This window comes from Mixophyes fleayi, chromosome 9 (assembly GCF_038048845.1).
Source record: "Mixophyes fleayi isolate aMixFle1 chromosome 9, aMixFle1.hap1, whole genome shotgun sequence".
NCBI classification, from domain to species: domain Eukaryota; kingdom Metazoa; phylum Chordata; class Amphibia; order Anura; family Limnodynastidae; genus Mixophyes; species Mixophyes fleayi.
The window spans coordinates 30,215,977-30,243,018 of NC_134410.1; the positions used below are offsets into that span (position 1 = coordinate 30,215,977).

Consider the following 27,042-nt stretch of genomic DNA (forward strand, 5'->3'; position numbering starts at 1 on the left):
ACCTTTGAGCAGTTAGTAAATAATGTGCTTCCCCCAACCATGAACCAAACAGGTTGATGGCTGCCTCTAGAACAGATCCTTAAGAAGGTGCCAAAGAAATTAAAAAAAATGGTATAAAAGGGAACGGAGATGTCCATACCAGCTGATAGGTAAAAAGGGGCTTCAGTTTTAGCATTACCAGACATCAAAAATCATGCTTTTACCCGTGTTTATTAATGCTAGTAAAAGCATGTCTATGGATATTAAAACACACTGAATGCAATGATCTCATACCCACTTACATTTTTCAGCCAGTAGTGTTTGCGGTAGGCAGCAATTTTAGGACGCTGACTGCTCTATTTACTCGTGCTTCTCCATTGATCCCCTCCACCACAACTGTTGGTTACCACTGCCTGTTAAACATGATCTTCTTAACACCAGTGGTTAAACAAGCTTAGAATGTCCTTTAGGAATGGGTTCATGTGCCTATTCATTGATCTAAAGACTAAGATGCACTCCGTAGAGTTACCAAAATATGCCAACTTTTTTTTTTTTGCCCAAACTTTCAATGTAGGAGAACATGATAAATGACACCAGCCAACATAACAGTGTATAATACTTTTTTTAGTGTTTTTTTTTTCCTTTTTCACATTGAAATGCTGTAAATACTAATACAACTGTCAATGAAGCAAATATATCTACAATACTTATAATGAATATTTACACAAAAACATTGTGACAAAAAACACAGTTGTAGCTTTTTACAGTATACCAGACATTATATTTCTATTTAAATTAAACATTCTATTTTAATACATATTTTTTGCCTATAATACTGACCATAGAGCTCAACACATCTTTCATAAATTATAGTTACAATCTTTAGAAACATTTTGCTGCGTGTTATACTATTGTATACAAGTCTAGTCCTTAAAATTAGACTCTGACATGGGATCTCCCCCATTGTTAATGTTCATTTGTTCAGTTAGATCTTCTTGCGTTACTGGCAAAACTATTTTTGTTGCGGAATCAATCTTGAAAAGGTTATCCATTTTTATTAGAGGATTGATGTTAAAGGACTTCTGAAATGATTTGGAAGTGAAGTAATAAACAAATGGATCGAAACAACAGTTCAAAGTCGCAAAACATAAGGTAATTGGATACAATGTCCTTGCAAATCTCTCAATAGAACAGTTTGCTATTGCTTGGGAGCGGACCAAAGCATAAAGAAAAAGGATCGAGTTGTAGGGCACAAAACACACAACAAAAATGGTGATATGGACAACGATCATCTTCAGAACTTTTTCTTTGTTAGTTCCAATCTGGCACAGAGTTTCGGGTTTCCTTAGAGTCCTCAAAACCAACGAGGAGCAGGTAAGATTGAGTAGTAAGGGTATGAGAAACCCCACCACTTCAATAAAAATGGTAATTTTTGACAAATAGGTCTTCCAGATGTTTTTAGAAAAGCCTTCAAAACAAGTGGTGCTTGAGTTGGACACATTGGTGGTAGAGAAGAGAGATGCCGAGATACCTCCACTGAGCACTAAAATCCAAACACCTGCACAAACAATGGCAGAATTCCTCCTTGTTCTAATGGTACGGGAACGGAATGGGTAGACAATTGCCAGAAATCGATCCACGCTGATGCAAGTGAGGAAAAGCATGCTTCCATAGATGTTGGTCAAGAATGCCGTGCCAGATATCTTACACAAAGTGTCACCAAAGGGCCAGTGGCGATTAAAGTTATAAAATATTTTGAAAGGAAGGGTGAATACAAACAGTAGGTCGGACACGGCAAGGTTGGTCATGTAGATAGCAGTTTCGTTGTGCATCCTCATTTTAAAGCAGAAGACGAAGAGGGAAGCACAGTTTGTGATTAACCCCAGGATAAATACCACACTATAAACCACTCCATAGAGGTTATACTTAAAGGAGTCATCAATGAGACATGTGTTATTATTGTTGCTGTAGTTTCCCATCCCAAAGCTCAGGAAAGTTCTGCCGAATCCTTTACGGATTCTAACAGCATCCATAGAATATTTTAGAAGCAATCTTGACATTGCATGTTTATCAGCTGAAGTCTGAAGTCATGTTGAATTCTGTCCTCATCTCCATAATACATACTGGTATCCTAAATAGAAAGAAAACATAATTGATGATTATTTTGAATATTGTGACCACCATATGACAAAAAATTGTCATTCAGATACAACAAAAAACACATTTAAATACGTAAACTAGCACTAGAAAAAGTATTAGTAACATTCTCTAAACACATTGGGCCTGAGTCATTGAGGAGAGTAAAGCATAAAAAAGGAGTAACTTTGCACCTGGGCAAAACCATGTTGTATTGGAGGGGGATGTAAGTTTAACATGTGGGGACAGATTCATAGTTGGTAAAGGGCATATCCTAGATCGACTTTAAATTTTCAGTGAAAAGTATTTGTGTGCTACATATAAAAAGAAAAGCCAGTATTTTCTTTGTGCGCAAAATCATAAACTAATTTGCACCCCTTGCATTGTTACATGGTTTGCCCAGGTTCAAATTTACTCTTTTTTTTTTTTGCTCTCCTTAATGACTCAAGCCCATGGTCTTCATAGTACGTAGGAAACTGAGGTTTTAGAAACTGTGTGATGTTTCCATAGAAAATACATTTGACACAAGTGATATTTCTTTAAAACCTAATTTTAAATCGGAATATTTAAAGAAAATAGATCATCAAGTACAATATAGTAGCACTCCACCATGCCCGGAGTTCTATGCAAAAAGTGTCAGTTTATAGCTGCAAGAAACTCCCATGAATATAAAGAGCCTCTGTTACCTACACACAGTGACAGCCGACATTTAATGGGATGAATCAATATTCATGATAATGTAGGAACAAATGAACACCAAACAGACAAGTTACTTTTCTGCTTCATGAAGTCAGCATTAGTGCCCTATAGTGGTATAGGATTATTAACCAGCAATCTTTGCTGCACATATTATTGTAAATGCTCATTGCACATACTCACCGGAAGTTGTTCATCTATTCACCTCACTGTAAATACAGCTTAAATGGACCTCAAACTAATGTTCTTTTAATCACTGTGAGGAAAGCCTTGTCTGTTCTCATTGCATCCAAACACCAGACAGACCAAAATAGAACAGGCTGCGTTCAGAGTCTATCTAGAGTTTGGCTACAGTGCACAGAGTACAAAGAAAGCATTCCTCAAAGCAGTTAAAAGACCACTATTTTAAGGTTCCCTTTAGCTAAATTCATCATTTGGTGAACGTAGAACAGGGCAAATGTACAACTGGCTGGAAACACAACCCCTAAGGCTGGACGCCAACAATTAAAATGATTAAAATGATGTCTGATGAGATTTTCATGAAAGTGGATCATCATTTGGGGGCTTCACCAGAGTTGCCAAATTTACTTCTCCCCTCGTAGGAAAGGTCAAGTAGCAAGTGAGGGGGGAGGGAAATGGGCACTGCACCTCGCATCATTTTGGATAGTAGCATTCACACTATATTTTATTTTAAAGTCATGGATTGCTCCTGGTAATCCTTTCTGGTACCCCCCCCTCCAAAATGTCATATAAATGATTCAAGGAAAAACTACAGTGGATCTGAAAAGGAAATCAATACAATAATAATCTAATATAAATTTATATTGATTTTATATAATAATCACAGCAAATTATTACATTCATTTCCAAATACTTATAAGTCTTAACAGTAGCAGACGGTATTAAAAGATGCCTCATATTAGTGGATACCTAGTTTTAGGATATGTATTAGAGCCAGTGACCTGAAGTTTAGTGTATTCAGAATGTTCTATCTAACATTGCTCCTACATATCGGCTTCCCATTTTATTTTATTTCCAAGCACGGAGTAGCTGTTCTCACACCTAAACACGAGATAATGAGAGCTGCAGAGACGGGGGTTGGGGAGGGCTAAAGGCACTCAGCCAACATTTATTTTAACATCACTATAAGCCTATATTTGGAAGGGGTTTGGAGCTGCAGTCCCTATGTTAATCCAGTACTGACCTCCATTATAACTCCAAACTAAATGTATTCACCATTAATTTGTCCTGACCTTCCAATGGGGAATGTCGGGAGGTAGGCGCACTACTGCTAGTTCTGCTGATATGAAAAACTGCTCAAGACCGCTTGCCTTGTTATGCATGTTGGGATACATGAGAATACAAGATTTCATACATTTTGCTTGGTTAATACCCAAAAAGGACCCAGGGGTCTGCTCTGATCACCCATTTTTCCCCAGGGATCTGTTCTTCTAACAACCCTGGATGAAAACCGGAGCTGTGTGATGCTGCAGAGGAGGTTTGAGCTGGAGGACTTATCAGAAACTACAAAATCAAGAGAATGGAGCTGCTAATTGGTTTACCCACTCACACACCCCTCTGCTGCCATTATAAAGTGGTGAAGAAATTGGCTTGGTTGGGTTCTTATCTCAGAACTGGCCATACTTGCCTGCCGGTAGGTCCAAGTGCAGGGAGAGTAACATATCATTTCAGATACCTCGGCCTCACATTACTTTCTGCATTGGAAGTGGGTGGAGCCTTGGTCATGCAATTCATTGCAGATCATGTCATCTTGTCCCTGCCCCGGCTGCGTGATGATGGGAATATCACCTTTGGTCATCAAAGCCCCAACTTCCAATGCAGAGAGTGATGAAGGATAAAAGGAGGGTGGCCTACTCTACTGCAGTGTGGGCGACACCCAGGACAGTAGGCAGGTTTATATGTGGTAGAGCCCAGGATATAAGGCTTCATGGAGCAACCCCTGTGGTCTTGGTCAGGTTAGTAAAATGAAAATGGCTGGTAGTAGTACAGCGTTAAATTAAATAATGACATCACTGGTATGGTTTCACACACAATAAAGCCCCATCCACTATTTTGCATAGCCATACTTTCCCAAGGTGAGATGTGCACATGGCAATCTCTTTACTTCCTATCATCTGAATGTTTCTGCTCTGCTACCAAAATCTGTTTGAGTAGTCAAAAATAAGAGAACATTGCCAGGGATACATTATATTTTGATGGGTGTGTGTGAATAGGACATGTTTTAATTTCATATATGCCAATGTTTCTATTTCAATAGATAATGGAGTAGCCAGGGAATGACTATACACGTGTACATTTGGATGCCAAGGAGATCAGATGCACGATATAAATAAAAATGATGGTAAACCATAGCCCATAATAAGAGGGGACTTGAAAGTGAGTTTCTTGTGGTTGCATTTGTGATATAAGTAGAGGTTTAACTTAAAATCCTTAAGGCATTTCAGGATAGAGGAACATGTGTTTTGGCACAGCTTAAAAACCTTAAACAAGTTAAAAGCTGTAAATTGTACTATAGACTGAAAATACCCCATGTGCTGGCTTAGATTCCTATAATGGTTCAAAACTATGTTTATGTTTAGTTGCAATAATTTAAATTTCACTAAGTAAAAACATCGACATATAAGTATTGAAAGAGCAGTAAAATTATGGGTTCTGTTTACCATTGGTGGTCAGTGTGCGATCTGTAACACAGCTGATCACAATTCTGACATACAAAACGAACAAATCAATTTCATCACCCCTTTAAAATGGCAGATTCAGTTCACCGCCCCCATAGAGGGCAATGGGGACTGTGCTATAGAGCCGAAGGTTGCTTAAGGTCAGAGAAATTTCAGATTTCTGTGGTAAGCCTTTGTTACAAGGAGCAAAGCTGCATTAGAGCTTTTTTCTGGGATTTTAGGCTATTCACCACTTCACAAATAGACTCCTTAAAAACGTGTGCGTAGACAATCCCAGGTTTTAAATATTTGTTTCTTGAAATGCCCCTAAATGTACAGTAAAATGCTTTTAAGGTGCAAATGCCACTACCCATTATTATCTGAGCTTTAAAAGTTAATTTAAAATCTTAAAAAAAAGTACTATACTATGTTTAGTCAACAGGTCATGATGGAGCTTGTAGCGCAGTCCACAAAGACTAATGTTTGATTTATGTAGGGACACAGATATACGTGCTGGCCGACAGCAGTAGTGGATTATTATTATTTTTTTTATTACTGTCCAGAGCAGTATGCCCTACTAATCTGAGGCTTTCAACTCAAGTGAATGGGCATCATTACATCATCACGTCCTTGCCACATTCAGTGTGGCTTGATGACGTAAATTATACCTGCCCACCCTGCAGTAGAGGCATAAGCTCTTCTGGGAGGCCTTCCTATAACTCCAGACATGACGGGAGACTATGAACTAGTCTAGTGGCTAGCCACTCTGTGGGTATAGTCTACTTAGATGCATCATGCACTGAACATTTTTCTCTGCTCAAAAAAGGTACAAATTTGCACTAAACCTCTAGCAAGCAATCAACTTTTATTTGTCAAAAGCGATTGTCAAGTTTGACATGTAAAACATATTTCTGGTTACCGTACTACTCAACTGGCCCAGTGCAATATTTGAGCCAGTATCTCAATCGCCTGTGACCTGGTTATCAGGTTTCATTTCTTTAGAACTTGAAACATGAACATTAAGAAGCCGCACAGAGCAATGAAAGCGTGTTCTAAAAGCTTCCATGCAGCATAGTGTACTACAGTGTTGGCTAACCTGTAACACTCAAGGTGTTGTGAAACTACAAGTCCCAGCATGCTTTGCCAATATATAGCAGCTTATTGCTGGAAGGGTATGCTGGGACTTGTAGTTTCACAACATCTGGAGTGTCACAGGTTAGCCAACACTGGTGTACTATGTACTGAATAATCGCCATCACTAAACTCCTAATATTTTTTAGCAAGCATTAACGCATACTTGCCTACTTTCTATATTTGGTCTCAGGGTGAGGAGAAAGCCAGGTATAAAAAGAAGGGGAGGGTTTAACATGACGACATCACTTACATCATGAAGTGGGTGGGGAAAGACCTAGGAGGACACGATTTGCAACAATATGGCAGGTCTATGCCCGCTTTGCAGGCCCAGTGAATGGTCTTCATGGAGCCTATCCTGCGCTCCTGAGAGTCCAGGTCTCACCATGATCTACATTGTAAACTCTTGGGCAATGTTCACATTCCTTTTGTTTGTCCATAGTGTACAAGGGGTAGATGGACGATTTTTATCACGCAGTGACTAATCACACCACTCACACGAAACGGGCCTCACTATAGAATATTCATTGTCCATGGACTATTAGAGATATTCTGAGACCTGTTGAATTGGAGGAGACGCAGGTAAAAGGCATCTTCTTAGTCATACCAGCAAAAAATAAAAATGCATCTTTAGTTGGAAATTATTCTTTACCCCCCCCCCCCTTTCCCCCCGCACACCAAAAAAAAATATGCAGGAGAATTGTGCAACTAATCAATTTCCAATGCAGCCTCATCCTAACATTTAAGATAATGTAATTATAGTTGTTTTGTATATGTGTTATTTCATACAGTGCTGCAGGAGATGTTGTTAGTTCATTTAATACTAATAAGAAACCACCATGCTTTATTAAAATGTCATATCATTAGCTTAAATAACAGATGTAAGGAACAAATAGCACTTAAGACCACAGACACTTTCAAGTTGGAAGCTTTTAAAATCACATTTGAGACAACACAGCTAATTTAATATTAACAGGCCTATTTATTAAACAAACGCCATTTCTCAATACAATATACTCAGCTGCCCCAGTGATCTCTCTCTGTGACACTGTCCGAATATGGTAAGGCTTATCTTAAGTATTTTAAAACTATCAATTGAAAAAATGCTTTATTCCAAAAAATTAAAGCTTTTATTTTCATTAAAAATTTTTAAATTATCTCCATCCTGAGATCCACAAGGATAGCGGCTGTATTTGCATCCACTTGATCCTTGTTAAACAGGCTTCCTCTTATTCTCACCACAGGACGTTACTTCCAGCAAGGCTATGGCCAGCGGGTAACACCTTGACAGTTAGGGCAAAGAGTTATCACGGATGAAAACACCCGGCCATATGGCTTTTGCCCTTTTCATAGTCACAAATCCCATTCGATTGGTTTCTTTAGAAAGTTAAAATACCATAGGAATCCTTTTAGATACAACTGGAATTACCCTGACCCTGAAGATGATGAACCAGCTTGTTTAATATTAATATTGGCATTTAAAAGCACACATGCAAAGAAGCAGGCAAGGATTCAGTATCTCTCTCTAAGGGACTGTTAATTATTGCTCTACTAGACAGAGAAATCTTCCTTATGCTAAAATGATCAACACAAAGTTCATACACAACGATGTACATCAATTCTACAGGCTCAGCCACTGCTACATAGTGTACACGCTGAGAGCAATGTAAATGTCACGCGAGAGTAATATAAACAGGTAAAAAGCTTCCATTGTAAGTTATCCTCTACTTTGCAGTCTGTCTAAAATTATGTATAGTTTATTTTTCTATAAATCATGTCCAGGAACTATATACACTCAAAGCTACAATAATTATAAACCATAGAAGAAAAATACGTACCCATTTATGGAGTGATGAATGCAGCAGAACTGCAAGGACTTTTGACTACTAAACTTAGGTAAGTAATGCATAGGGAGAATGTAAAGTTAAGGGTGTGACGGACTGAAGAAGTTTGTGCCAATCAGGTGCTGTGTCTGAAGGAAATTATACCAGCTGCGGTTTACATGGTATATTGGTCTCTTTGCCAGTCTCACCCAGCTGATAGGATAGTAGTCTAGAAGGCTTATTAAAAAAAACAAAAAACGGAATCTTCTAATACCGCTTAACTTGACACATTTCACCCAGTACACAGTGTTCTACTCTTGTGCTTCCTGCCCATTTCCCAATCAAATTAAAATAAACTAAATTAAGAAAATTAGGTTTCACGTTTTTAACTACAGTGCTTGCTTGTAATGGATACATTCTCGGTACTAACTGAAACACAGGACACATCAAATATAGTATATGCCGAGATCAAGGTGAGTCAGACTGCTCGGTGCATACAGAATATGAAACAACCATAGAGGGAAGGCTGGCAAATTTTGGCCCGGGGGGGCAAGATTTGATTCAGCAGCCTGTTTTAAAGGAAAACAATGCCGGTGGCCCAGTGACCCAGTTCAAGGTAGCCCACTATGGGACCGGCCCATGGGGCAGATGTCCCTGAACATCCATACGGCATACTTGCCTACTATCCTGGAACATGCAGGAATTTTGAGTAGGTCTCCTGGACTCGTAAGAGAGCAGAGAACCCTCCCGGATCCCGCCAATTTCCTTGTGAAGTTGGCAGGGTATTAATGACACGATTCACTAGAAATCGCTTCATCACGGCCCCACCCTCTGCATCATTGCGCACCAAATTACGGCATTGGGATCACGTTGTAACCACCCCCTCAGCACTTGCCTCCTGGTTCTGCGCTTCAGAATGTCACTGAGGAGGTAGAGATAGAAAAGTTGGGAAGTATGCCATACGAAGAGATGACCATTATAACGACCAATATTACCATTTAGAAAATTTAGACGAATTAGGACACGCCCATGACCTGCCCAAGACACACTCCCTCTCCCACCATTTTTTGCCACTTCCTTCCTATGTTAATAAATGAAAAGTAGGCTTGTATCAGTTTGGTGTATGTATGTATTGCGCAATACGTCAGCACTGTATAAATACAAAAAAATTTGCAAGATCATTTCATCAAAGACATTGATCAGACCATTTTTAGATATTGCTGCTTTCACATATTACATTTGGTGCTAAACTACAGATGAACCTTTTCATAAAAAAGGAGGTTAGTTACCACCTTTTCTATACTGGGGCAGTTTTCACAACTTTAAACTGACTAACTAGAGATAATTGATGGCTAGAATAGCCGACTGAAGATTACATTATTTTTTTTCTGTCTGTGATCCGTTTTATTATATTATTCTTATGGGGTGGACCTGCAGATATAACATTCCCAATTCGATAAAATGGAAAGAAACACACTAAACAGACATGACATTTTTGCAACATTGATTAGAGCAAACTGTCCCTTATTTAAGAGATGTAGAACACACAAAATATTTTAACAATCAGATCCTATAAAGTTTACAGCACATATACACAAATAAAAACAAAACAGTTACCTAAACATATCTGACTCATTCTCTTTTGGATGAAGGTCCGTTCAGTGTTTAACCATCTACTGTATATCCTGTGAGGTCTTTGCTATTTTCTGGCCTAGTGCATACTGAATGCACTGAAGGGTCTGTTTTGAATTCAGATAATTATCTTCACAGAGATGTCTTGACCAGATCTTTGACCTGGGGGAAGGGGGCACATGTTCTATTCAGTACAGATAACATCAGCCAACCCACCACCATGTATGCATGCATGCAATAAGAAATTCGGCTGGCCATATGTTACGGCTATTTCTGCTGACTTTTACACTCGTCATATATACATGCTGTATTTTGTAACATTTGGACTATAAAATACCAGAGTGATCTTTCTGCCATATACCAAACAGAACTTTCACTGTTGTCAGGGTTGTATAAGTAATGGATAATGCCTGGAATGTACACAATGTCAACATTAGCTAAATGTTCTTAGTTTATATTTGCATGCCTTGAGTCAAATAAAACACATTGTAACAGTAATTTAAAGGTGATTTTAGGAGGTCTGTAAAGGAGATCAGGAGCATTGCATTTACATTTTTTGAACATCTCCCGTCTATTAAAATGTACCCATCCTGTTTGTAAATAAAGCAACTGTCCTGCTCTCAGAGCAGGAGAGTCAGCTTTGGAGTGGTCTTTTCTGCCATTCTAACTCATACTTTCCAACTCTCCCGGAATGTCCGGGAGACTCCCGAAATTCGGGTCAGTCTCACGGACTGCTGGGAGAGCTGGCAAGTCTCCCGCATCCCGCAATTGCGGGGCTGAAATGACGTGATTCACGTCATTTTGGCCCCGCCCCCCACGACAGAAACAGCATATTTGTTGCGGGGGCGGTTCCAAAAAGATGCGTTTAGCCGCACCCCGCCCCTTCCCTCTAGACACACCCCTCTCCCGGATACAACTTGCCAAAAGTAGGCAAGTATGTTCTAACTCATATCTTATACATCTTTAATGACACATTTGATGTGTGCACAAGGGCACTTAATGAATATTCACGTAGCTTTCAATTATGCCATGAAGATAGTTAACCATTCGCTGCAGAAAAAGTGTAGGATAGTTTTAGGAAGTTTTTATTAATAGAGGTATAGTTTGTGACCCATGGAACTAACAGATGGACATTAAAACATGACACTGTACTTTGTGCAGCCATTAAGACAATGTATATATTCGAAGCGGCTGCAAGTCAGTTTTTAAGTTTTTTTGCAAGAATTTCTCAAGTTTTAGATCGATATACAAGCTACAAAAATATAGAGCTATATTTGAGAATGTCAAGGTAATTCACACATGGGTAAGCTTAAATTGATACTTTAATGGTTTTTAATTGCGGATGGCAGTCAGAGCTAAAAAAAAGTTAACACTTATTTTTATCTTGAAACACAAAATGGGTCTAAATATCTAAAACCACAATTTTAACATTCATGGCGAACGCAATCTATGAATGGCAAACTTTTGAATTTCAATCAGCAATGTTCCACAATTTTTTTATTTTTTTTTCCAATTGTAACATTCTTATATGGAAACAGTTTGTCTTTGAGAGAAAAATCTACACTTCTAAAGGCTTCAAGTTTGTATTAGCCTCAGAGAATGGTCACTGCATTTATAAAAGCTCAGTCAGGATTCCTATACTGTAGCCAGTGAGATAGACAATGATAACATTGAAGCTTCTTTCTCTACAACCACCATTCTTCTGGCTACCAGAGAGATGTCAATCAGCTCTTCGGGAGGTTCAATGAATGAGCTTTATAGCTTCATTATGCAGACCCCACCCATGGGCACACTACCCACTCAAATGAATGATGGGTTTTTCTGACCTATCACGCACTACTGTCACTGCTACATTCAGCCAACATACATTGTTTGGGACATCGAAGTCATCACTCATAAGGACAAGGAGAAAACAGCTTTGCCAATTGGCATTTACAGAAGGGAACCTATTAAAGCATGATTTCAAGCCTTGCAGGAAGGAAGGGGATTGTCAAACATCACAAAATCACTGTAATATTCACTTATCTCACTGGTTTTGAAACACATAAAATAAAGCTCTTCCCATTCATTTCAATGGGTATCGATACGTTGCACACATGTGTTTTCATTCCCCAGAGGCTAACTGCTGTCATGACAAGACCCACACTCCAGATTAAACACACAGGGGCAAAGGCAGGATTTGTAGAGGGGGGTTTCCACACCACGCCACCAGTGGGTGTGACCAGCATGCATGGGGGCATGGCTATAATTTTAGACAGTGCTTGGCTGCTCTCCAACTGTTCCTATCCCCATAATATACATGGGCAATGCTGCATGCACTACTGTTAGGTGCACGCAGCTCACCCTTTTCAAACAGAGCCGTGTGAAGCGGGAGCAAGGTCCAGCCACCTCAATTATACAGTGCCCCAGGCTTGGAGGGGTGTTTCCAGGCACTAGGAAACCCCCCCCCCCCTCCCTCCCTCACAACTCAATGTTACTTCATACTTACCTACTTTCTTCAGCTCCCTTCCGGGAGCCAGCCAGTGGAGGGGGGCGTGAAGGGGCGGGGTGGCCGAAATCGCGTCATTTCGGCCCCGCCCCCTGTGACGTCATGACGCAAATTGCGTCATTTGACAGCGGGGGCGGGGCCAAACGCCGCGATTCACCGGGAATCGCGGCGTTTGGGATCTAATTCTGCCCACTTCACTAGGAAGTGGGGCACTTCCTAGTGAAGTGGGCAGAATTCGGGAGATTGCCACACTCGCCCGGGAGTCCGGGAGACTCTCACAAAATGCGGGAGTCTCCCGGACATTCCGGGAGAGTTGGCAAGTATGTGTTACTTTCGATATTAGGCTAAATCATGACAATATAACATTTCATAATCATCCTAATTACACTATAATAATGATATTGGCCCAGCTCTGAAAAGTGCCGATTCTCTTCCCGTCCCATTCTACCACAATACAAAAAAAAAAAACAGGACATGATTTTTTTTTAAAATAAAAAATAAAAATGTAAAACACTTTATTTAGAAAGTGAACGGATTAAAAGCAATTACAATAGACGGCCCAATACCAACACACAAATTGTTTCCAGTTTTTCCATTATATAACAGGGAAAGGTGAACTATGGGAAAGGGGGGACAAGAAAGCATGGAATGGGCGGGGGTGCGGGAGAGAACCCGGTACATAGCTCACATGGAAACAATCATCAGGTATAGGTAAAGAAATAGTCAGCAAACCATAATAAGACACAAACAGAACCAATCATCCAGCATAGTCCAGAGGAACAAGGTGCCCAGCTTGAAGGACCCGGAGGCAGCTTGTGACCTAGGCTGTGAAAGGAACGATAGCTCGCAAAAGCGCGGGACGGGGAAAGTGTATGGAAGCAGCTACAGCTTTCCCTAGAGTACCAGGGAGTCCTAACAAGGTCAAACTTGTGATTTGTGGAGATAGTAGGTGATACCCTCCATGCTCATGCTATGCCAGACATAGTTCTTACTAGCCATGGTACAAGGGTCAGGATTCTTCCAGCAGTTAGCCAGTTGGGATTTGTCACCAGCGAGGATTTGGGAAATCAATTTATCAGAAGGGACACTCATCAGGCAGAGGGCGAGATAGAAAGAAAGTCCAGGGGTCCTTAAGACACAGGACACTCGGAAACAGTTAACTACAGAAAGGACCATATTCCAGAAGGGGACTATTCAAGGGCAGATCCACCAGATATGAAGAAATGTACCTCTCTGGTTACAGTTCTACCAGCATCTCAAACTGGACGTAGGGAACATCTTTGAGAGCTTATCAGGCATATAATACTGCCTATAATACAGTTTATAAGCAGTTTCTTTAATCTGCGTGGAGCTAGAGTTAGTGCTGATCTCCTCTTTAACCTCCTGCCAGCAAGTTTCATCTGAAGGAGGACCTAAATCTCTCAATTCCGCTTATGGCGGCATTGAGAGTCAAACGTCGTCTAAATCAACCAATTATAGATGGAGGAAATCATACCCTTTAAATTAGCAGGGTCTGGATAAATAGACCCCCGAGTTTGTAAATTATATTTCTCTGAATTTATAGTTTATAAATGGAGCTCGAAAATGGACAGCCAATTTATTCTGCTCTGTGGCTTGGTTTTAGTTCCATACAAAACACTTACAGCCAAATTCTGATGGTGAAACGTGCTAAATTCCACAACCGTATGTGGAAGAAGGCAATTATTCCACTGAACAGTTTTGAAAGTCTTGCTCATCTGTAACAGTATAGTAGAAGTTTTCTTGGCAATATTTTCCTTTAGAAGTTAGTGGCATGACACCCTTCATACATCTCATCTTGAAATACTCTCTCGCCCTCATCTATCTCTGACCTGCAGCTCGCCTCTCCTCTGGTAACCACTGTTCACACCCACCTACTTTTCCTGTGTCTGTGACCCACTTATTGAATTCTATTCCATGCCCGATCAGTCTCTCCCATAGCCTTCATATCTTTAAAAAAAAAAAAAAAAATTACACTAGTGCACCCTCGCAACTATCCCAATCTCCACTTGGAGCCACATTCGCTCCCTTTTCAGCTGTGCCTTCTTCCAATGAGATCCATGTCTGCATTTATTTTGTCCTTGTTTGCCTCTGTTTTATGTACATCTTGTTTTCCCCACTGCCCGGCGCTACGACGGACAGTGGGACCTTACTAAACAATAACAACAATCAGGCCAATACATGCTGATTTTTCTGTGCCCCCCACTTTGCCACTGCAGGAATCCAAGGTCCCAGCCCCATCAAATCCCATCTGTATAAAAGGAGTACAATTAACTGACTCCAAAGTTCAACATTTATTAAAATGTAAGTAATAAATTACTATTGATTTGCAAAGTAAGCAGAGGGTATCCCATACATATCTAATTTAGTCTCGATACTTTGTGACCTTTCTATAAAATTATACCTGTGCCGTGTCGGACAGGTCCAACAAGATGTGAGGGACATCCCTGGTGGGCCCCTATCTTTACCTACGCATACACGGTTTAAATGGGGGTTTGGTTCTAGGGCAGACTAGTTAAGATTGTCTTCACTACTAGCTGGCCCTTCAATACCCTAGTCAGACACTGGTCATACCCAGGGCCGGATTAAGGGAATGGAGGCCCCTGGGCTAAGGGCGCCTCCATTCCCCCGTGAGGCCCCCAATGTAAACCTAGCCCCTTGTCTCCAAGCGTATATATATTACATATATACTTTTCATATTCATTTATTTAGGAAATAATGCTGCTAAAATTCATTAGTTGAAGATCAGCCACTGAAGCTATATGTAATTGCAATTCCTCACACAATTTATAAGTTACATCAATTAAACATACATTCATACAAATGTTCTGCTACAATCACATTGAGTGCAATTAGACAATCCATCAGTCCCAAGTCCAAATTACTGTTTGTATATAATGTGATTCATCAAGAAACTTAGTCACCACAATATGATTCCACCACGGCAGCGCAGCTCAGCAGACGAGAACATGAGGAGAAACATCTTACATTTCTGGCACAAGTTCATATGTCAGCAGTGTGATAAGCTCAGATAGAATACAGATGCTAAGGAAACAAATCTGCTCCACAGAGAGTAATTAAAAAAAGTTGAGTGCTGAAGAGCAATCTGTTCAAAGGTACAAAATGACACGAGAAACGTCAGTGCTGGAATAATGAGGCTGGAAAGGTTTCAGGTTTTTATTGGGTTCTAAGCCTTTCACTCATTTGGTCAAATAATGTGTATTTATATACACTAAATATAAATGGTTATACTTTACAAATATATATTATTGTATTTTATCTCTCTTGCTAATGGTTATTACTGTGCAGAGTAAACTTCTTCCACAGCATTGTTATGGCTCTTAATCATTACCAAACGTGGACTATATATTAAAAAATGGGCATTTTTCCTAAAGCTACACAGACTACAGTTATTGCAGGCCTGTCCAACCTGCGGCCCTCCAGGTGTTGTGAAACTACAAGCCCCAGCATGCTTTGCCAGTAGACAACCAGTTGATAGCTGGAAGGGCATGCTGGGACTTGTAGTTTCACAACAGCTAGAGGGCCGCAGGTTGGACAGGCCTGAGTTATAGTATTTCATGGAACGCATCAAAGTACACACCATGGACTCATGTAAAGCTGTAGCAGAGTAAATCTCCATGCAACTACTTCCCAAAATCTAAATTGGCCAATGATGGATCCATACAAATAGTGTAAGTATAAACATGTGAATGGCCGTATTTAATGGCAAGTGCATAGGATGGCACCTCATTGGGAGTGGGAGAAGTTGGCATGCCTGTGTAGTGGGAGGAGCCTTTAACCAGTGTGTGGACACACACCCTTAGTGGCTGTGGAAGGGGGCTCAAAAAGTTGCTGTATTAGGGTCCAAAATTCCTCTTGGCGGCCGTGCAGGAAGGTAGGCATGGACAAGCAGACAGAGGAGCTCACAGTTGTAAGAATGCAGCATAGACGTCAGGAGACAGCTAAAGAAAAGTAAAATGCGAGAGCTCTCACGGTGAACATGCATAAAGAAGGAACAGAGAGAAATAAGGTAGTAAATCTGTGGGAGCAGATACTGGAAAGCACACAAGAGACAGGAAGAATACTTGGGGAACAAACATAAGGAAGAGATGTGGAGCAGAGTTGAGGAAGCGTACAAGTGACATGGGAAAGAAATAAAGTAATGCGGAGCTCAGACAACGAAGATGTGCACAATATAAAACATGGATGAGGAAACAGAATAAAAGGAGGCTACAAAATAGAGGTTATACATAAAGTAGAAAGAATAACGGACTTGTTTTAGTCTGGATGACATGTTTGCTTTTAAGGATTTTTATTGTGGTTTTTATTAGAATATGAGCAAGGTAGGGGAGAGATAGGTCTTGAATGGGGGTTTGTGGGGCTTTTATTTTCCGTTGAAGACATTTGACGTTAAGGAGTCGATGTATAGCGAGAAAGGTCCCATCACCTTTTTTTGCCAGAGATAGAACTTTTCCATATCTATCAAGGGCTATTCCCCGAAGAGATTCGCCGGCTATCTGCCTCAGCATGGAGAAGCCCATTTAACAAAACTTGTGGTGGCGCTATTGCAATTGCAGGTAAATTGAGGTTTTCAATTGCTGTGATAAGTGGCAATAAAAAAAACCTGCCCTATCGCCACTTAATAATAAATAGACCCGTAAGTAGAACAGTAGCATTCTCAAATATGTTATAGGACATCATTACTCACCTTTGCCTAGGGTCGCAGGAACTCCAAATACAGCCCTGTGAACATGTACATGTGTGGAGAGTATATGACGATGATAATCAATGTAAAAATCAGGACCCAGCAAAGACACAAGTATAAATGAATGAATGAAGGAAGAGCACAAGTAAGAATGAATGAAGAGAAAAACCTCTATAGTCTTTAATCACAACCCCCCCCCCCCCCTTAATAGCAGCACTTTGGTGGTACAAACCCAATTTTTGAACCCAGAAATTGGGTCTGTCCCACCAAACACATACTTACCAACTTTCTGAAGTTGGCTTCCGGGAGCCTGCCGGGGGAGGTGGGCGGGATGGGGACGGGGCTCCAAAATTCACGTCATTTTGGATCCGCCCCGTGACGTAATGACGCAAACACGTCATTTTACAGCAGGGGGAGGGGCTGGTGAATCGCGGCGCTTTGGACCTAATTCTGCCCATGCGGGAGATTGCCACACTCTCCCGGGAGTCCGTGAGACTCACGCGAAATGCCGAGAGAGTTGGCAAGTATGACCAAACATCAGAATTGAGTTGCCACTTCAGGTTAAAATGAAGCATGGCTGGGTGAATTGGGGGTGTTGTGTTGTGCAATATGGACGTGGTTCGAGCGGATGGCGTTTCATTTATCCCAATTTTTGCTTTGCAGATTTTGGGAGGTATATTTTAATCACAATCACTTGTTCTAAAAGCAGATTCTCAACAGGCAAAGCTCAGAAATAACAGATTTTAGGTAGTCTGGAGGTGTCAAGCCAACTTGTAAACCAAACAGCAGGACGACCAGAGAATGGTCTAATAGAATTTTAAGACACCGAGTTAGAAAATAAAAGATTATTCAACAAATTCTATTCCACAAATAACTAAAAAGTCATGTAAAATTTCTATCCTCCATATTCAATTTACATATAGTGTGGTCCATTTGCAAATCAGTTTAGCAAAAACAGGACTACTGGCATCATGTCACAGATGATTTGGTGAGCTGAAGTGTGAAGATTCTGGGACTGATTCATTAAGGCACGCAAAAGAATGTAAATTGGGCAGACGTACATCGAGATGCAACTAGGAGCAAATCTGAGCAGCCGGGCAGCACACTGTCCCTGCCTGTCACGGCTGGACGGACCTGCACATAGTATGCAGCCGTCGTTAGCCTAAGATGTTAGAAAGGGGCGGGGCCTAAATCGCCCCCCCTAAATCGCCCCGGGTACACCAGTTTTCTAGATCCGCCCCTGCTTGCAAGCGATACGACAGAAAAACCACGCACCTTTGAGATGACCAAAGCATGAAGCTGATGCTGTTGCGTGCACTCAAGCCTAGCACACCCTTACTGTACATATACTATATGCATACGCCCAGACCCGCCCCTGAAATTTTAGGCTTCCGGAACGGTCCTTTGGCTCGAAGATTAATTTGATGTTGCTGCGTTCACTGGCGTACAGTCCAGTTCTGGACACGCTCAGAGCGATTTTACGCAAAATACAGAACGTATTGGCATTTATGGCAATACAACATTTTACATAGTATTAATAAGGCCTGCTGGCCCTTTAAATATTTAGACAATTCTTTGCAGAGTGCGACTCTTTCAAATTGAGGATTTCAGGCAATAGATATGCTCCACGCAGGCTTATTGACAATTTTGGTGGCACAAGATTAGAGGATTTATCGTATACATCCAATTTTAATAGTCCATGTACATGTGCAATTAAAAAAACATTTTTTTTAAACACATGATAATGGAATGAAAACGCATAATACTGCTTTCAAAGATCGCAAAGCTCAAGTTTATGACCACAATTTCTTGCAGACCACGGGAAGTGAATTGGCAGATTTTAGGATACATAAATAGTGTAAAAGAAAACCACAAAATAACTGATATGTCACAGAAAACCAAGAGAAATGCATTGGGAAGAACACAAAGCAAGTGGCATTTAATATTCTGAAACTTGTTTATCCAAATCTGATCACACGCTAAAAATGCTGTACATGTAACCCCCAAATAAGATTGATGCCTGATAAGTAGATTATTTGGCATGTAGGTAAATGTACTTAGAAGATGACGACTATCAGTATGGGCATGCAGTCATATTTACCCTCACCTACAAAATTCAGTGACCTCAGAAGAGATCTGGGGGCATATTTACTAAACTGCAGATGTTGCCTATAGTAACCAATCAGATTCTAGTTATGTATTTAGTACATTCTACAAAATGACAGCTAGAATCTGATTGGTTGCTATAGGAAACATCTCCACTTTTTCAAACCCGCAGTTTAGTAAATAAACCCCCTGGTTGCTTTGTGGCCGAAATTGACAATGATCCTGTCCATCAGCATTCAGACTGAGCTTGGCATGTTGCGACTTATGGTGGATCAATCAAATGTCAATTGGGACTGATAGAAAATACAGTGGCAGTGTAACTGCAATCTGACAGTATGAACAAACATTGGCTGACCATACTAATCGAGCTCCATAAGTTCCAATCACTTGACCCGAGCATCAAACAGGTAACGCAGTTCAATGTCACCAAACATGTAGTGCTCAATGCTCACCTGTAATCTCTTTTTTTACTTATTGGCCATTTCTAAAGAGCCTAAATCTCCAAATAACTGTTCATGAGCAGCCATTAAAGATAGCAGTCACACTCCACTATCACCGGAGCCGAGCTGTCAAAGTCTGCACTAATAGATCTAGACAACCTGGATACAAAAACGGCTGTCTTGCTATAATAAATAAATTATATATATATATATATATATATATATATATATATATATATATACATACATACATATACATATATATATACATATATATATACATACACACACACATTTTTTTTTTTTAAATAAAACTATATATAATTTATTATGCCTTGTGAACATAACCTTTGGTAGGATTTCAAAAGTGTTTTATTCCCCTACTTTTGTCTGTCCATCTTGACTATATACATACAATTGATTTAGTTATTCCCAAATACTCACGCTTGCGAAATATGAAAATGTGTGTTGATTGCATTGAAAAATATCTGCAGCAATTAAGGTGTTATACAAACCATGCACAATACCATCCAGTAAGCAAACATCCAGCCAGATATCATCCTAAGGTGGGAATTCAATTTGGGGTGATGTTTCTCTGGAACAGTCCACTCAGACACATTGCATCAGATATTTTACTAAAATCTGTTTATTTTCCCACATCCCATAGGGATACAAGGAAAAATATGAGGAGATTTCTGTACCGTGTTAGCCGGTAATATACGCAGCCGCATATCAAAAGGATATCCGTCAGCACTTCACGGCTACTTGAATCCCCCCGTAAAACTACTATGATACACTGAACATATAGGGGCATATTCAATTGTCCGCGGTCTCCACCGCGGAAAAACTGTTACCGTTATTACGGTAATAGTCAGCCGGATTTCAGCTCGCAGCTCCCTGAGCTGAAATCCAGCGAGAAAAGTACCAGAATACCGGTATTTACGTGCACTATTACCGTAATTACGGTAATGGGGCGCATTACTTTAACGTTAACAATTGAATATGCCCCATAGGGTCTCCCAGATTACAAAGTAAACTTATCTTTCTGATCATTTTAAATTAAGCGGAGCTTAGTCGTCATCTTGTTTGCAAATCATAGCCTAAACTAGTAACAATTACAGCTCACCCAGGTCCACATGAAATGCATGTGAAAAGCCACTATTTTGATGTGAAAACACAAGCACAATGACATTAGAGATGTGCTACACTGAGTGGTTTGTACTTTACTGCATAAATTAATCCAACTGGCTGACATTTATGAAGCCTGGTACAAACGTAAAGGTGGTGTCACCTATAGCAACCATACATAAGGAGAGCCATAACTAGGTATTTGTGGGCCTCATAGCAAGATTTTGGAAGGGCCCCAATTTACCACCCAAGAGTGAAAACACACAAACACAAACGGGGGTTTAGCATGGGAGGACAGTGGCACCCCTGCTAATATGGCAGTTACACCTTTATACAAATTAAGCTTTCATTTCTTAAACCACACTACAAAAACTATAATCTGATAACATTTCCAGTTGCAGTCTCATTGACTTCGTTGTAAATACACAGGATATTTGCTGTTCATCAATCTAGTAGTATGGATGCGCTACAACTCAACATGACAGTAATATAAATTCTCACAGCCCCACCATATATCAGGTTTAAAATCATAAACTGACAAGTCAGTGAAATTAATGGCCGCTGTTAACTGTTCATCAATGCATTTTATTTAACAAAAAAAAAGGCTACACAGAATGAATAATTAAATATTTAGCAGGCATAGTAACATAGAATAATGCATTTCACTCATCACATTTCTTCAATTCATTCTCGTTAATGTGTGTATATTACTGTATACAGTATTAGAAGATTAATAAGTATACTATCCCATGCCCTCTATGTACCCACACTTACATACATCCACAAACAAATGAGTACATTAAATATCTCCTTGCGAATGTCCACTGAATCTCTTCATCCACAGAGAAAAAAAAATACCCCTGCTTCTATTATGTCTGACACTCATTAAAATGTGTAAACTCCCCTCTTCCTCCCCCCTACTGCCTTCTTCCCTTCCCCCCCCCTCTCACAACATTTCTCATCCCTCCTGATGTTTACAATACAGCCCTCCTTTCCATCCTCCCAACATCTGCATCAAAGTTCACAGTTCAATTTAAAAGACCAAGGTCACACCCAATCCTATACATCTGCAAATGTACCCAAAACAGCACCAACAATCACAATGCTTTCTATTAAACTGCACATAAACTCAAGTGTGTATATATATATATATATATATATATATATATATATATATATATATATATACACATATACACATATACATACATACATACACACACACACAGATAAATACACACACAAAAAGCACTTATTAGTCGACCTATTTCAGCTTTGTGTGCACAATGCATTGACATCTTTTTTACACTTTTCCTATAAGGAATTCTTTCAGGGTAACAGGCAGCCTTACATAAACTTTGAAGTAGACATAGTACAGTCAGTGCACTTGAGTACAACACATATACTCACTAATGAAACCATTTATACAGGATTTGTCCTCAGCCAGCAATAACGCAGAGTGATTGAGGGACCTTTGCCTGTTTCCAGCGTTTCCTTAGGGAACTGACGGCTCATGAACAGACTATCAATCCTTATAGGCTTATAACGAGCAAAACCATTGATCTCAACAGCACATTAGAAGACTCAGGATGTGTTCCACATACATACAAGTCGGTGCAGCATTTAAAAAAAAAGAAACGGATGCGCTAAATGTATTTTGTTTTTAACGCGAAGTAAACTTTTAACTGCGCGTTATTTTGGAATTCAACACTGACCAGGCATGGAACTAAAACACATTACAGTCATCTTACGTACTTGCTACGCTTTATATATTGCCTGGCAGGTCCTTTTGAATCTGCATTAACTAAACACACAATAGAAACATTTTAACAGATTTAATAAAGTATCAGTAATGATCCATAAAACTTACCGCAGCGAGAAACCAAAGCCAGCGTTTCCTGCAGCTGAGGCACATATGACACTGATTTAAACCCCCATGTGCATGTCCATCTTTGGAGGAAATAAAATATAGCTAACCTATAGTACAGTTGTCCAGTTTCTCATTCTCCAGAATCGAGTTAATCCTTCCCAATCTGAAAGCAGCAGCTGTTATCACCACTCCTTTGTTAGACAAAACCGAGGCTGAGTATTGCAGGCAGCATGCCTTAGAGGAGAGAGAAAAAAAAACTGGAGAGAAGAATAGGCCTAATGTCTGGGCTGGATCTGAAAGGAAGGGGACCCTTGGGGGTCTCCATAGGAAATGTTTTCTATTGGATGAGGAGTATTATTAGGCTCGGAGACCCCTCCCAGATCCCTGTGTTTTACCATTCCTTGAAAACCAATCACAATCCTTAGAGGGGTTTATAAAGTGCACTGCCAGGGAAAACAGCTCCCCCACAAAGGAATTAACATCATAAACTCAGCTTTTAATGAATAAAACCTATTTCCTGCTCAATTAGTTTGCAGGAGATATCAGAGTCCAAATAGGAAGATGTTTTTTGTTTTCAAAATACAAGCCATTTATATTTATATGTTTACTGCTGATTTTATTTTGCGCACTAAAATGTAAAAAGACAAAAACAAACTTGTTAAACATCTGCCTCTCTTGTTTTAAGTTTATGTTGCCAAGCTATAAAAATATTACCAGATTTCTCATAATACTATCTGGCATAACATCAAGCTATGGAGACTTGAATAACACTATTCACATTTTTCTTCTTGTATGTGATTTTATTGGAGTGTTTTGGTTTTTTTTCATCTGTACAAATGAAAAAAAAACAAAAAACGTTTGGCAGGTCTCATCAAGTATCCCATTTTAAATGTAAAAATACAAGAATTTGCTTGTGAATTATTTTCCCATCAAATTGAAATTCTACTAAATAGCCTTCAAGTAGCCTGTAGCTAAGTAGTTATTTTAGAACTACAGGTCCCAGCCAGGACAGGCTTCAGATGGTCTACTTCTGTACTATAATGCTGTTCCAAAAAAAAAAAAAAAGTTTAATTCCTATAAACTGTTACTTGCAAACCAAATTCAGTGCCAACAAGTATAATGAGAGGCATTGTAGTATTGCTGAAGCAAGCCTAGTTAATTGTCTGCCTTACCTTAGTCTTGACTGGAATATTAATTCATCTGGTCTTTGGCCAGCTGCTCTCAGCGTTAGCCCAAACTACTGAAAGCTTGAATTGTTGAACCATTTGATCCTCAAACCCATTCTTTCTTACTTCATGTTCCTCTTCCCTCAATGATAATACAACATCATAGAAAATACCTGAAAAGTAGCTTTGATATAGAGAATTCTCCCTCCTAACGTAAGACTGCAGAGTTAAAGCAAACACAGGCCCGCCTCTACAACTACATCATATGTGAGGAACTCCAAGCTGTTTCATTAACCTCAGTGGTGCCAGACCTCAAAGCACTGCTGTGGTAAATGAGAATGTCAAGTTTAGCAATACTTTTCCTCTCTACATTTTGTGTATAGACTTTCCACGCAAAAAAATAATTGTGAAACCTTCACAAGTCATTCTAAAATGTGCACACTTTTTTAAGTGGTTTGCTGAATATATGCTTGTGATTCCTATTTTGTAGCCCTCACTTCACCATAGGTTATGAAATTGTAGACATTTTTGGTAGACTAAACCATGGTTATCTGTGTGTGTGTGTGTGTGTGTGTGTGTGTGTGTGTGTGTGTGTATATGTGTGTGTGTATAAGAGTTGCTCCAAAGTTCCCACATAGCATGCTAAAAAGTGTTTCTGTATTTTTCATGATATTTTGGCCACTAGAGGGTGCTGTTCCACTAAAATCTATGCATTTCAGTTCCTCATCTCCCATTCATGTTACTAGATGTATATCTGCTGCAACATTTTTTTTTTTACATGTGTACAATTTTACTGGACATTTATAGAAACAAAATCTAAACAATACTATTAAAGAATAGGGGATATTTTCTTTTGGTTAATGTATAATAAGAAGCTCCTGATAGGACTTTTTTTTAGGCAAATTGGACTATATAGACAGAGGTGGACTTGATTAGAAGGTCAGCTGAGACAGTATATCTGATATCACTCGTAACCCCTCTTCAAAAGCAGGTACAGAGATCTCCCTCCTCCTTAGTCCCCATGCATTGTCAGGACATTGCTTGGATTTCCATTACAAGTGAATGTGCCGGTGGTAATGTGCTTAATTGAAGATCTCATTGTCGCCCGTTTAATATTGCCACCAGAGGAGAGGGTGAATAACAGCAGTGCATATATATATATATATATATATATATATATATATATATATATATAAAGCTCATACTCTACATCATCTCTTGTAAGGCATGCATACAAAGGTGGTTCAACTCTAAGTGGCAGATTTACTAACATTTCTAATAAGGAAATGTAGAAGTGTTGCCCATAGCAACCAATCAGACTTTAGCTATCATTTTTTAGAATGCACTAGAGAAATGATAGCTAGAATAAAACATTTATTTGTGTAATAGAAAAAAAAATAACTAACATGTTATAACAAATCTCGGGTTTCTATGAATTTCCATATTTTATAGATGCAAAGGGCACAAGGAGAAAAAAATAATCACAATTTCTAAAAAAAATAAAATGTTAGTTTTGAATAATATTGTATTGTCAAATATTGTTTTCTTTTAATAAACACATTCTATTGAAACATGAGAAATACCAAACCACTGAATAATTTTACATTATGAGTGACTTTACTTTTTATACCTTTACCATATCTTTTAAAACTATTTTTAGTTTGAAGAGTATCAAGGGATTGATTAATGAATTGTTTTCTCAAAAATGGATCTATTGGCTTAGTAAGGCAAATCATACTGCTTACCAAACCACAATAGATTTGCTTACTCTAGCATTAGATAGTCTTAGCGTTGTGTGTTTGTAAGAATGAAAGAAACTGTATTTATAGCTTATAGAAGGATGGAAATATTATTTAATGCAAAAACGAAGAGTTAAAAAAAAGTCCGTAGCAGCTAATCAGGTTTTTCATCCGCAATACTAATAATATTGTATATTATTTTTGCCCAATGCTACAACTACCGAGGCTAATGGAAAACTCACATGTTGGGATTTGGGTTTTAGCCTGACATACATCAAACTGATCAAAGCCAAAATCTGTTTGGCTGTTAATTCAAACCTAACCCTTAATGACTGGTATAACTACTGAGTGACAGTTACAAATTACCTCAACTTGCCAATTAACATTCACAAATCATGAGCCTGAAACACCATCTCTAAATGTGAAAATTATTTGATGTGCGTTTTCCAATGAGATTCATTGCGTTAGTGCGTCCATTTGGACACTTTCAGCTTTTGTGTGGATATTGTCAGTTTTTATGGTACAATATAGACGAAAAGTGGCCTAACCAGATATGAGAATGCTGAATAAAACTTAAATTCTAGGAGATTACCAGTTTTGTTCGTTGGATCACTAAATGTGTGCAGACGGACAGCGCAGTGACGTCTGGCGGCAAGTGATCTGAAGGGACTTGGTTTTACTGTTCTATATTATTCTCACATTACATCATCTACGATATGCCGGTCTCTCTCCCCTAAAGAATTGTCAGTAATAAAATCTTTATACACACTTCGACTAGGATTTGCTCAATTTTAGAGTCTATTGAGATACCTTTTTATCTACCAACATATTATCGGTTTTAAACCAAAGACTGCATTTGGGATGATGGCTCGAAGTCCAACAATCGTTTCAAGGCAGATTTATACCTATGCATGATCCATGTTATTCCATACTTGCCAACTTTTTCTCGTTGGCTCCAGGGAGATCCCGGGGGAGGTGGTCGTGCGGGGGCAGGGCTTGATGAATCACATAATTTTGGCACCGCCCCCTAAACGATTTTCACAGTTTTGGCCAATTACAGCAGGGGGCGGAGTTAAGATGACACAATATTCATGTCATTAAGCCCCCCCCCTGCCACTTATCTATTGCGGGGGCGAGAACCGGGAGATTGCCCTGCTCTCCTGGGAAGTCTCCCAGAAGTGCGGGAATCTCCTGGACATTCCGGGTGAGTAGGCAACTATGCGTTAAAGAAAAACAGCTTTTGAATCTCTAGAGACTGATTTCTGTCTCCTTTACTAAAGTCATGTTATCTTACCTGTCATTGTTTG

General features: G+C 39.5%; 1 protein-coding gene across 6 annotated transcripts; it reads right to left on the bottom strand.

Annotated features, from left to right (window-relative positions):
• Positions 1-597: 597 nt before the first annotated feature.
• On the bottom strand, positions 598-24,215 carry LPAR4 (lysophosphatidic acid receptor 4). 6 transcript variants are annotated; one of them, XM_075187191.1, is made up of 4 exons: positions 24,003-24,215; positions 22,831-23,064; positions 10,061-10,237; positions 598-2,110 (listed from the first exon to the last, which is right to left on the bottom strand). In XM_075187191.1, exon 4 carries the CDS (start codon positions 2,037-2,039, stop codon positions 903-905), a length of 1,137 nt encoding a protein of 378 aa, XP_075043292.1. In that variant the 5' UTR covers positions 2,040-2,110; positions 10,061-10,237; positions 22,831-23,064; positions 24,003-24,215; the 3' UTR covers positions 598-902. The 6 variants fall into 6 exon arrangements, with proteins under 6 accessions (XP_075043292.1, XP_075043291.1, XP_075043295.1 ...); XM_075187190.1 differs by lacking the exon at positions 10,061-10,237; XM_075187194.1 differs by lacking the exons at positions 22,831-23,064; positions 24,003-24,215 and adding an exon at positions 21,735-21,808.
• Between the last annotated feature and the right edge of the window lie 2,827 nt (positions 24,216-27,042).

What these genes read in the sequence shown, in the direction of transcription:
- LPAR4 (XM_075187193.1), bottom strand. Translation starts at nt 2,039, where the DNA reads ATGTCAAGATTGCTTCTAAAATATTCTATGGATGCTGTTAGAATCCGT.